Source organism: Erythrolamprus reginae, chromosome 1 (assembly GCF_031021105.1).
Source record: "Erythrolamprus reginae isolate rEryReg1 chromosome 1, rEryReg1.hap1, whole genome shotgun sequence".
Classification (NCBI taxonomy): Eukaryota; Metazoa; Chordata; class Lepidosauria; order Squamata; family Dipsadidae; genus Erythrolamprus; species Erythrolamprus reginae.
Window position 1 is genome coordinate 58667685 of NC_091950.1, and position 13558 is coordinate 58681242.

General features: G+C 43.3%; 1 protein-coding gene across 2 annotated transcripts in view; it reads left to right on the forward strand.

The window, feature by feature from the left end:
• Positions 1-13558, forward strand: part of TTC7B (tetratricopeptide repeat domain 7B) — a 106879-nt gene that overhangs the window by 76250 nt on the left and 17071 nt on the right. For both annotated transcript variants that reach the window (XM_070753343.1, XM_070753351.1), the window contains exon 19: positions 783-985. In XM_070753343.1, coding sequence (XP_070609444.1) covers positions 783-985 — 203 coding nt within the window. The remainder of the gene's footprint in view (positions 1-782; positions 986-13558) is intronic.

Below are 13558 nucleotides of genomic sequence, written 5' to 3' on the forward strand. Positions count from 1 at the left end.
TCCTTAGACTCAGGACGGCTTACAACAAGTTATTTATTTTATCCAGTTCATTTTCATAGAGGCAAGAATGAATGATAATCAGGGGTGGGCTGTTGCCCAGACGGGGGGGACGGACGGACGCAGTGGGGTAGCGAAAATGGAGCTCCACCTCAGAGCAGCCAATTTGCACTGAAAGATTTTGAAAGAAAATGCAGGGCGTCCTGCATAAGCCACGCCCACAGTGTGGTAGTAAAATGTTTTGTAGCCCTTCACTGATGATAATATATATTGTGATAGAAAAACAAAATATGCATCCTTTTTAAAATTAAAGGAAGAGATGTCTTTGAACATGCCAAAAGAACAATAACTTAAAAAGTGAAATATCCTAGAGGAAAAAGCCTTTCATAGTGTATGATGTTAAGCTAGACAACTTTTTGCAATATTTCCTAATTTCAAGCTGTGTCAAAATGCTGGAGTCCCATAACATGTTATTTGAGACTCTTAGTTATTTAGCACATGTTTTAAAGTGCTGAAAGAAAAATTACTTTTGATACTAATAGTAATGTAAGATTTAGGCATATTTTATAAAAAATGGCAGGGGGCCTATAATGAGGAAAGGAGTAATGGTAGATCAAAAAGAGTGGGCAAACATGTTTTCTCATATCGTAGAATGGCTTTTTGCCTATGACGGCTTTTTTTACTGGAAGTAATTTTCTGGAAAGCTGAGTGAAAGCAAGATAAAACGCACTTATACTTGTGGGAAATAGTTCATTCTTTTTTCTCTCTCTGCTTCCTGTTTCCAGCTGAAGTATACATAGGAATTAGAAAAGCTGCAGAAGCCACTGCTTGTACTCAGGAAGCTGCTAACCTCTTTCCTATGTCTCACAATGTTCTCTACATGAGAGGTCAGGTGGCGGAACTTCGGGGAAATACTGATGAAGCCAAGCGTTGGTACGAAGAGGCCTTATCTATTAGCCCTACGCATGTCAAAAGTATGCAAAGATTGGTAAGTTCAGTTTATTCAGCATAACTTGTAAAAGGATAGATTTATTGCTTAAAGCACTATAGGAATATCATTGTCAATGCAATATTTATTTTATTTTTTATTTTATTTTATTCATTTGTCCAATAATTCCAATAATTAGAATGTATTCGACAACTGTAAAAATATACATAGGATAAATTCTGTTAACATGAATTTATTTATTTATTTATTTACTTATTTAATTATTTCAACTTGTGGGCTACCCAACTCCTTGCGGATTATTATTATTATTATTATTATTATTATTATTATTATTATTATTGGATTTGTATGCCGCCCCTCTCCGCAGACTCGGGCGGCATACAAATCCAATAAATAATAATAATAATAATAATGGGCGGCAAATTCTTGAGCCAGTGGTGAAATCTACTTATCTTTCCTATCGGTTTAGAAGCTGACGCTTTTACACCCTCTGTGCATGCGCAGAGGGTCAAAAAAAGGAAAATGTTGATGTCCAATCAAATGGGCAGAGCCTCGTGCTGCCACCGCTACTGGTTCTCTGAACCATCGGCAGCCACCAATACGTTCAAATTGGTAGCATTTCACCTCTTTCTTGAGCCATTGGTATTTATCTGATCTGCAGTAGTACTAATAACCACATTTAGAAAAGGAGAAAAACAGAAAACATTTTTATGGTGATTTATCTTATTAGTGTTATGAAAATAGAGAAAATATGTTATATATTTGAAATAAAATAATAATATTCTGTAGGCAATGGGCCCAGTATTGTAAAACTGCAGCAATTGAAAATTGTTCATTAATATATTCACTTAGTATTAATTTAGTGTGGTGTAGTATTCTATTCTCTTCATTGGGCATTTATTTTATCATATTGAAATCAATCAACTGAAATCGGAATAAAATACTAGCATGCCAAGCTAGGTTTAATGCCGTGATCCTTGCTGAAACTGCTGTGATATCTCTATGTTGTCTATATTCTATATTTCCCATATATTTATAATTTATTTTAAGAGTACGCTTTTAGCTTGATGCCAGTTCATTTTCATTGTGCAAATTAGCACTTGAAGAGGTCTTATATTTATTACTTTATTTGCTTGCTCAGCACAGCTGAGATGGGACATCTCATTTCATGATTTCTTCACATTGCAAATAGCAAGTTTCTATATAGCTAAATCTGTACTATTATATGCATGCCTTTTCTCTTTGCCAGCAGCCTCAGCAGAAGGATTGTGTCTGTGTGCACATACAGAATTAGGAACAGCCTTGCAAAAGGATGCCTAAGCTGTCCTACCCTCAGGGCTGCTTTAGTATTGTAGAAATGGTTTGCCTGTGCAAATGCTTTATAAAATGTCCTTTCCAAATGCTTTGCACAACTCAATGAAATATGCTATTAACTTCATTTCTAGCTGGATCTTCAGTGAATGTACAAAATATCTTAGATAACGATTTTTTAAAAAGTTTCAAGAAAAATCTCTGATTAAATACAGCAATATTAAAATAACGTTTAATAATACTTTTTATTTTTCTTTATGTGCATTGGTTAAAATAACTTATTGGTATCCCATTATATCAGCTTATATATGACAGTATCAATTTATAGAACAGCCTTTCTCAACTTTGGCAACTTTAACCTGTGTGGACTTATGGCAGTTGAAATCACCACGGCTTAAAGTTAAGATTGGGTAATACTGTTCTAGCATGAGATTTGTTTAAAAAAACCAATTTGGCCATCATTCAGTCTGTTTTAACAATCTTTCAGCCTATTTAATCCTTAGCCTTAGCTTTAGAGGATGTTGAAAGGCCATTTTTAACAGAATAACGCAGTTGGAAAGGGACCTTGGGGATCTTCTAGTCCAACCCCCTGCTCAAACATAATAATATAGACAAACAACTGTCCAGTTTTTTTCTTAAAAGCCTCCAGTTTCTGGAGGCAAGCTGTTACATTAGTTAACTGTTCTCACTGTTAAGAAATTTCTCCTTGGTTCTAGATTGCTTCTCTCCCTGATTAGTTTCCATCCATTGTTTCTTGACTTGTGTTTCAGTGCTTTGAAAAATAGGTTGATCTCTTCCATGTGGCAACCCCTCAGATATTGGAACACTGCTATCATGTCACTAGACTAGACAAAGATATATTCTGGTGGCTTGCCTGTCATTGTTGATGGAATGGTCTTAGAGATTCTTTGGTTGGACTGCCTACTGTTGGCTCTTTGGCAGTTTTTGATTAGGGAATTGTTTACTTGGTTGTTGGTCTGAAGTTAACCTTGGAGTTAATCTATGCCGATCTGGCTGCTGATTACTGGTGAGAGATGCTTAGTTCTTTTTGTTCCCTTTTGGATTGGTGGATTGTCTCTTTTGCATAGTCGAATATACACCTGAGTGTAGCACAAGAAGTAATGGGTGTAAACAAATCAAGAAGAGAAGCAACTTAGAACAAAGGAAAAATTTCCTGACAGAACAATTAATCAGTGGAACAGCTTGCCTCCAGAAGTTGTGAATGTTCCAATACTGGAATTTTTTAAGATGTTGGATAACCATTTGTCTGTATTGCTGTAGGGTTTCCTGTTATTATATATTCTATATAGAATTTTATCACAGAAAAGCTTGTGTTCTTTTTGAACTTCTATTCCAAAATCTTCTGATAATTTTTCCCCAATTTGTCAAACACTTTCAAGTTGTTTAACAGTGATATAGTTAACAAAACACTGTTGTGTAAGCAGAGAATTAGGAAGGCAGTGTGGGAACTAGAGTAAGGATGGTATCCTAGATATCACATCTGTGTTATAATTCACATTCTCTACTGTGGGAGATAAAAGTACTTCATCAAAAAATTATCCTTGTTAGTTAAGTTAATAATATTAGACTTATTTTATGTTGATCTGTCCAATGTAATTTCGTTGTGTTAAAACTTCATTTCAGAATGCTTGTTGAAATTAAACTTGTAGGGAACAGAGCTCAATGGAAGAATTATAATTCACTACTTTATCTGACTTCTTTATTCAAAATGAAAAGCTTGTTTCCTCAAAGGCTTCTGTAAATTATTCAGAGAGGTTTTTCCTCATACATTCCTGAGGGAACGTATAACACAAAAAATTACAAAGGAACAGAGAATACAGGGAAGTATTTTTATGTTACCTTTCTGGCTTTTCAAGATAATTGAACACATTGACGAATGCCAAAGGATGCCTTGTAAAGAAGGTAGGCGTTGTACCCGAAGTAGTACACTTTCATTAAATAAAGGCTGCATATTACAATGTCTTTCTTTTCCATTTGAATCACTTGAAATAAAGGGCCTCTACATGCACACTACATTCTCCCAGAGGTTCTCTGCATGTTCATAAAGGGTAGAGATTCTTGTTTAACAGGAAATAGACAAGGGAATAATTCCCTTAAAACTGAAGGTGCTTCCAGTTTCTTTACTGTAGAGTCCCAGGATAATTTTTCATGTGTGCTGGCCATGTTTTCTATACCACCCATATTGTTATTATTTAAAATTAGAGAATAGAAGGCTGGCTTGTATGAAAACAAAATACCAGTGCCTGATACCATATGATTTTCAAAGTGCTTCTAAGTTCAAGATTAGCTTAGTGGGTTCCGTGGAGCCCATTAGTGGCTCCTGTGCTTAGTTTGTAGTCTATGCAGAAAAATGATTGGGACAGTGAATTGCTAAGGAGAGGGTAATGGGTCATATTTTAATAAAATAATTCTTTTAAATGCTTATATAATCCATAGTAGTTTTTCCCTGAATGTTTAAGGTTTTGAGCAGCCATTGTGTAAGAGTATCTAGAAATTTGTATAGATCAATTGGCAAAATGATAGTGGGAATAAAACCAGAACCACCACTTAAAGCCTTCAGACAGATACATATTTTAATCCATGTTCTTTAGAAAAACACTAAGCTTGTGTACTGAATCATTGGATGTCAAATTGAATAAAAACACATACATAAATATAAATACAAATATATCTTAGTTTAGTATGTTAAAGAAATGTGCTATAGGAATAGCAAGCCTTTAGTTATTGTTGTGAGCCACCTCGAGTCTGTGGAGAGAGGCGTCATATAAATCAAATAAATAAATAAATTGACAGGATCACTATGGAGGGTTTGTTTACATACGTACGTACATACATACATACATACATACATACATACATACATTTATTTTCATTCATTCATTTAAAAGATTTGTATAGCATCATAATGAAGCAATACTATACATCAAGAGGCTTTTTGTAGTTCTCTTACTATGAAATTAGAATATTATTTCTCTCAAATCTGCTGATTTCCATTATGTAGATTGTTTCTTGACAATGAAGCAGACTGCTGGGCCTTAGGAGTAAATGGAGTCACTGAGAAAAATATATATTTATATAGAGATATATAAAAGTATACTGTATAATGACATGAATGAATGGTTATAGTTTTATGACTTGGGTTTTTAGATAAGTTTATAATTGGATCAAAGGAAGAAATGGGTGTAATATAATTTGTTTAGAATTTAATTAAACTCACCTCTTGATTGGCTAGGGACATTTGTCAGTTTTTAGCAGGCATAGTCTGCTTTTACTAGATTTTTTTAGGTCACTGCCTTTAGTATTTATGACTTATGTTATAAACAGACATTTTTATTATCCTCCCCACTTTGCCAATCCCTCTTTCCTAGCTAACTGGTTTACATGGGAAGAAAAACAAGGATGAAGCAGTGGTTCCATTAATGTACATCCCTAGTAGATGGGACCTGCAACAGTTCCTTGGTAATAATAATAATAATAATAATAATAATAATAATAATAATAATAATAATAATAATAATAATAATAATTGGAAGTCTTCTAGTCCAACCTTCTGTTTACTGTTAAAAGCATAAACCAGTATTCTTGATAGCAAACTTTTATTTATGTAAAGGCACTTCTGCACTTTTAATCAGCTTTCCACTTCCTGGAAAGGCTACCCCACAATGGGCTGGTTGGAAAATTGGCACTATTTAAAGTGATATGTTTATGGAAAATAGGGCAATTGGTTCCAGCTCAATGGAAATAGGCAATTAAGTTTTTATATGTGTATTAATGAAGTGGTGTATGACAGCATAAGAGGACAAATGCATATCCAAAGTATATCTGCAATCTCCTGTATTCTGCTGTAGTTCTACCAACTAAGCCTCTTCCTTTTTGAGCTTTCCTCAAGTGGAACCTTCCATTTTGCACAACAATTAGTGTTTAAAGCCCCAGTGTTACAGTAGTTGAATTTTGGCTCGCTTTAAACACTACCTGATATCAATTTATAAATTGCATTAAATCAAAGTGGGCAAAAAAAGTCTGAGTAGGCACTTTTTGATTCATGAATGGCTCACTCTAAGAATTAGTGTAGCATGCTATACATAAACATAGTTGAACAACAAAAGATAACTACAGTAGCTAATTCTGTTTTTAAGAGAGCAAATGAGTTGGAACTGTAAGTACCTGTGAAATATATTATTATTTAAGTATTTTTGAGCACTAAATAAGGAAGCAGGAAGCAAAAAGCGAATAAAATTGTATGACAGAAAAATTCTGCAAAGACATCATTTTTCTACTTGATCTAGGAAGATCAATTTCTCCCATGCCTCCTGGAAGGAGAGTCCAGCATGGGTTTAGCTCAAGTCTTATTGGTAGGACTGAGTTTCAAATTAACATAAATACATAATAATTAGGTACCGCCCCCTTGCTGCCCCAAGTATCCAGTTTTTAAAAACTCAGTCGAGGTTAAGGACATGAGTTTTTTCTCTCCCTCTTGGTTAAGTATGTAAATGTTAATTAAATGTTTATGTTGAACCTTGTAATTTTTTCCTTTTTTCTCTTCCAATAGGTTCCTGTTCTGATGGGGTCTCTGCCCTCCGCGGGCACCCCCCCCACCTTTTTCTCCTTTTGGGGCCTCTTCTCTCAGCGGGTACTGCCCACCGAGGAGCAACCGGGCTATTATTATTATTATTATGACCTGGTGGTCTAATAAGCCCAGATCACCCCAGATGGGGGGGGTCCGTCCCTCCCCATTGCCAGGGGCGGCGGGAGACACGAACGCCGGGGGGAAAAGCCGCGGCGGCCTTACAAGCCGCCGAACAGCTGATCGATCGCTCGCAAACGGCGAGCGGCAAACGGAGGCTTCGGCAACCACCGAGCGGCTTGCAAGGAGTCGGCTGGCGGCGACAGAGATGTTTTCCTGGCTTCGCTGACGCGGCGCTCGCCCTATGAGGCGATTCTTCGCGCCCGCCATGTTTGGCAACAAGCCGAGGGTGCGAACGGCCTCAATTCGCCGTTTTAAATAGGCGCGAACTGGGCAGCTAGCCAAGTTGTCAGTGCTATAATGTCTGCCCAGAGACAGTCGACGAGGTCACGTGGTCGGCTGACAGCCAATTAAAATGCGGTTTCGCTGTCAGTCCTGCCTGCATGCCATCACTTGCGAGTGAGAGCTTTCTATTACTGACAAACGACTGTTGATGTGCATTGCTTTTGTGGATTTGATTGTGAGTACGCTGCCCCATATAATAATAAATATGGCAGACCAGCTTGTCATTGGGGAGGAGCAGGCCCAGACAGTTAAAACACCTGTCAAAGGGAAGGATAAGGCCAGCAAGCCTAGGAGTAAGTCCTCCCAATCGAGCTCCTCTCTTCGTGAGGCTGAGAGGAAGATCAAGGCCCTAGAGCAGCGTTTGGAGGCGGCCTTGTCCCCCCACCATCGTAGGAGGACTGACTATAGGCCCTTTCCAGCCTCTTCCTCCATCTGCTCTTTCACCTGCTATTTCCATGGGACTCCAGGGCACCGCAACGGAGAGAGACTGGTCCCCTGACAGGCAGATTCCCCCTCCATTGCCATCAACCGCAGCGAGGCCTGAGAGGCCTTCCTCTTGTCATAGCCAAGCACTGCCTCAGGTGGGGTTACAGACACCAAACTATGTACCTTCATCTACCTTCACTCCAACGGCAGCGGGTCTTAGAGAGCATACAGATGCTTGGCAGGCCTTTGCGCCTACTCTACAGGACATTGTGGCCAATGCATATACGCAAGGCATAGCTGCAGCAACCCAACGGGCCAATGCCTTTCCATCTCAGCCTACCCAACCCAGAGACATCTGGTCAGCACCACCGCCCCCTACTGGGTTGGATTCTATGTCAATTGACCACTCCAACTTTGAGGAAGACAGTGACCACGGAAATGGCTGTCGGATGACGAATTCACCTTTCCAGAGCAACCAGCAGTGGCCGGCCTCTTTAAACCCTCCTTGTTTAGGGTTTTATTACACAAGGCGAAGCAGGCCTTGGATGTGCCGGGAGCAACACCACTAGTGGAACCAGGAGATGGGCCACGCACTTCTGCGGCATTATGCAAGGAGCCCACCAAGGAATCGGACAAGGTTCCGGCACTGGAGATTTTTCTCGAGAATATTAAGCGCCCATGGCAGCATCCGGCGGTGGCGTAGGAGCCTTCCAACCTGGAACGCAGGTTTTATACTTTTGATGACAGCATGGAGAACCTGCTACAGTTTCCCCCTGTGGACAAACTAGTGGCCACATTGGTCTCCCGCGCTGTCATACCTTCGGAGACAGCTGACAATTTAAAACCGGATGAAAGGAGGGCAGAGACACTTCTCAAGAAGACCCACCAGATGGCCGCATGGGCTCTTCGGGCAGCATCCACCGCCTCGTTCTTCAGTCGGGCATCCATCATGTGGATCCAGGAGGTTCAGGCGAGGCTGGGTCCTGACGAGACTCGATTGCGACAGGACTTGAATAAGCTCCTCGCGACGGCGGAATTTTCCACTGATGCCACCCTGCATGCCGCTAAATTTGCCTCCAGGGCTATGGCTTCCACCATTTCGTCGAGACGTTTACTTTGGCTAAGAATAATAATAATAATAATAATAATTTATTAGATTTGTATGCCGCCCCTCTCCGAAGACTCGGGGCGGCTCACAACAAGCGATAAAACAATATTGTACAGGCACAAATCTAATATTAAGAAAAAACTAAAAACCCTATCAATTTAAAAAACCAAACAACACATACATACCAAACATAAATTATAATAAGCCTGGGGGAAAGGTGTCTCAAATCCCCCATGCCTGGCGGTATAGATGGGTCTTAAGTAGTTTACGGAAGACAAGGAGAGTGGGAGCAGTTCTAATCTCCGGGGGGAGTTGATTCCAGAGGGCCGGGGCCGCCACAGAGAAGGCTCTTCCCCTGGGGCCCGCCAGACGACATTGTTTAGTCGACGGGACCCGGAGAAGGCCGACTCTGTGGGACCTTATTGGCCACTGGGATTCGTGCGGTAGTAGGCGGTTCCGGAGGTATTCTGGTCCAATGCCATGTAGGGCTTTAAAGGTCATGACCAAGACTTTGAATTGTGACCGGAAACTGATCGGCAGCCAATGCAGGCCACGGAGTGTTGTAGAAACGTGGGCGAATCTGGGAAGCCCCACGATGGCTCTCGCGGCTGCGTTCTGCACAATCTGAAGTTTCCGAACACTTTTCAAAGGTAGCCCCATGTAGAGAGCGTTGCAGTAATCGAACCTCGAGGTGATAAGGGCATGAGTGACTGTGAATAATGACTCCCTGTCCAAATAGGGCCGCAACTGGTGCACCAGGCGAACCTGGGCAAACGCCCTCCTCGCCACAGCCGAAAGATGATGTTCCAATGTCAGCTGTGGGTCGAGGAGGACGCCCAAGTTGCGCACCCTCTCTGAGGGGGTCAGTAGAAACTGGCAGGTGGATGCCAAGTCGAAGTGGACATTGTCTTCGGCTCCCTTTGAGGGCACAAAATTGTTTGGGGAGGCCCTTGATCCTGTCCTGGTGGAGGATAAGGATAAGAGGAAAGTCCTTCCAAGATCTTTCCGCCGCCAGGACCGAAGGACTGGGCCGTACTCCCGTAGGCAGTCCTTTCGGTGGGACTCGTGGTCGGCCACTTCACAGCCGGCCAGGCCTTACTCACAGGGTGCCTTTTCGACATCATATAGGAATGAGAGACCATATTCCCAAGACCGGGGCAGAGGCTTCTCCCAGACACGACGACCTTTCCGGGGATACCAACAACGGAACGCTCGACGTTCCAAGTGACTGCCTGGACGGCATTCCTTTGGGGGGCAAGCTACAAAAGTTCAGCGAGAGATGGCGAACTACTACTTCAGACCCCTGGGTATTAGCCACTATCTCCCGGGGTCTACAGATCGAATTTATGTACAGCCCTCCACATCATTTCGTCACGTGCCCCGTACCCAGGGATTCAGCAAGGAGGTCTCTCTTGGATCAGGAAATTCTCCACCTTTTACAGATCCAAGCGATCGAACCCGTTCAGGACAGTTCCAAAGGTACGGGATTCTATTCAAAGGTGTTCCTCATACCCAAGGCCTCCGGGGGTTGCAGACTCATCTTGAACCTCAAGCGTTTGAACCAATATGTTCTTTACCGACGGTTCAAGATGAGCTCCCTCCGCTCCATCCTGACCTCTGTTCGAACAGGGGACCTTCTTACTTCAGTCGATTTAAAGGAGGCCTACCTACATGTTCCCATACACCCGACCCATCGACAGTTTCTCAGATTCTGTCTACACAACGTCCATTACCAGTACAGGGCAATGCCCTTCGACCTGTCATCGGCCCCACGTACTTTTACGAAGATACTGGATGCACTGCTGGCCGATCTGCGGTCCCAGCCAATCCGAATTCTAGCATATTTGGACGACATCTTACTTCTATCGCCAAACCGCCAGAGGGCGCACAAGGACTTGCAAACCACGATGCTTTGTCTACAACATCACGGCTTTACCATCAATATGCCAAAGAGCCACTTGATTCCTGCCACCAGACTCATTCATCTGGGTGCAGTGATAGACACGGTCTCCCAGAAGGTATATCTCTCTCCAGAGCGGCAACTCAACATCTGCTCTCTGGTAAACAGCCTTCAACAGGAACGGAGGGTCCCATTGTCTTTCCTGTCCAAGGTGCTGGGGACCCTGGTCTCCTGCGTGGACATTGTTCCTTGGGCCCGTTACCATTACCGACTGCTTCAGTGGACTTTACTCCCATTCCAGCGTCGAAGATTAAGCCATACACACCGTCTAACCTCCGTGGGACGCGAGTTACAACTTTCCCTGAGATGGTAGAGATCCCCAGCACTGCGGCAGGGCACTCCCTTCGGACCATTCCGTCATACTATCCTCACCACGGATGCCAGTCTGTTGGGGTGGGGCGCTCACGTCCACTCCCAGGTAGCTCAGGGGTTCTGGAGCCCCCAGGAACTACGCCCAATCAATATCAATTTCTTGGAGCTGCGAGCGGTCCGCTTGGCTTTGCTGACCTTTTCCACCTTACTGGAAGGTCAGCACGTCCTCGTACGCACGGACAACGTAGCGACCAGGGCACATTTAAATCACCAAGGTGGAACGCGCTCTCTCCGGCTGATGGAAGAGACGGTCCTTCTCTTCGACTGGGCGGAGACTCATCTCTCCTCTCTGCATGCAGAACACATTGCGGGGGAGGACAACAAACAGGCGGATTGGCTCAGCCGCCAGGAACTGGACCCGACGGAGTGGAGACTCGATCCGGGTCTATTTCAAGAAGTCTCGCGTCGGTTCGGGGAACCGGTGGTGGACCTATTCGCCACCCCCCAGAATACCCAACTCCCGAGGTTCTACTCCCGATTTCCATCTCCGGGAGCCGAAGGAATCAATGCACTACATCTTCAGTGGCCAAAGGCCCTACTGTACGCCTTTCCTCCGATTCCGCTTATTCCATCAGTGGTAAGGAAGATCCTGATGGAGAAGGCGGAGGTGCTCTTGCTGGCGCCTCATTGGCCTCGGAGACCTTGGTTTGCGGACCTCAGGGAACTGTCCATCTCCCCACCGTGGAGGATCCCGGACGACCAAATCTCCCTCAGTCAGGGGTTCGTGTACCACCCGGAACCCCAATGGTTCCACCTAACCGCATGGCATTTGAAGGGGACAGGTTGAGGAGCTGTCACCTTCCCGAGAATGTTATCGCAACTATTCAAGCGGCCCGACGCCCTTCCACCGTCCGAATTTATCAGGCAACATGGGCAGCCTTCCATTCTTTCTGCAATGACAGGAACCTACGACCAGAGGATTCCTCAGTCATACCTATCTTAGAATTTTTGCAGAAAGGTTTGGAGAAAGGTCTGGCGCCAAACACGCTAAAACGCCAGGTCGCAGCGCTTGCCACTATTATAAAGCGGGACGATGGGGGACCCTTAACTTATCACCCGTGGATTAAGGACTTTCTCAGAGGGGCTACGAACACACACCCTCCTCCTGTTCGTCGTTTCCCCACATGGGACTTAACTTTGGTCCTTCAGGCCCTCACGGGGCCACCGTTTGAACCGTTAAGGACTGTTTCATTGCGTTACCTCTCCTTCAAGATGGCCTTTTTGGTGGCAGTCACCTCGGCAAGGCGGGTGTCCGAACTGTCCGCATTGTCGGTAAGATCAGATTTGTGTCATTTTTATCCGGACAGAGTTTGTTTACGCTTGGACCCCACCTTTCTCCCAAAAATCAACACACACTTTCACAGAGCTCTAGAGTTGGTGTTACCGGATTTCTGTGCTCGTGGTAATCACCCCTTAGAACTTAAGTGGCACAAGGTAGACGTACGCAGAGCGTTGAAACTTTACATCAGGCGTACCAACAGTTTACGCAAAACTGAGGCCTTGTTTGTGTCATTTAGTTCTAGTAAACTGGGCTTCAAGGTGTCTTCCAATACCATTAGCCAGTGGGTAAGACTGTGTATAGTTGAGGCATACAAGGCGAGTTCAAGGACTCCGCCGAGTGGTATACAGGCTCATTCAACAAGGAGTGCGGCTTCCTCGGCGGCTTGGGCGACGCAAGCACCCCTTGAAGATATCTGCAGAGCCGCGGCGTGGAGTTCACCCACAACCTTTATTCGTCACTACAAGTTAGATGCCTTCGCTTCGGCTGAAGCTGCCTTTGGCAGGCGTGTACTCCAGAAAGTGTGCGGGGAGGTACAACCCATGGTTCACCAATCTCCCTCCCTGGAACATTAAACCTTGTGTATATCCCATGCTGGACTCTCCTTCCAGGAGGCATGGGAGAAGAACCGTTGTACCTACCTGAACGGTCTTCTCGATGCCCTGGAAGGAGAGTCCATACCCTCCCTAAGAACCATGGGAGTTCTTGTTTTGGTTGTTATTAGTGTTTTATTATGGTTGTTTAATAAAGTTGATTATTCTTACATCTCTTCGTTTTTTAAAACTGGATACTTGGGGCAGCAAGGGGGCGGTACCTAATTATTATGTATTTATGTTAATTTGAAACTCAGTCCTACCAATAAGACTTGAGCTAAACCCATGCTGGACTCTCCTTCCAGGGCATTGAGAAGACCGTTCAGGTAGGTACAACGGTTCTTCTTTTACATCAGTCACATTTTTGCTTCCATTCTTCCAATCTCAAAGTATGAACATTATTACTTAAAATGTAAATTTCTATATAATGAATTATTCTGTTAATTGTAGCAATAGATGTGAACTGCAGCTATTGCTACAATTAACAGAATAATTCAGAAGGGTATTAGAAAT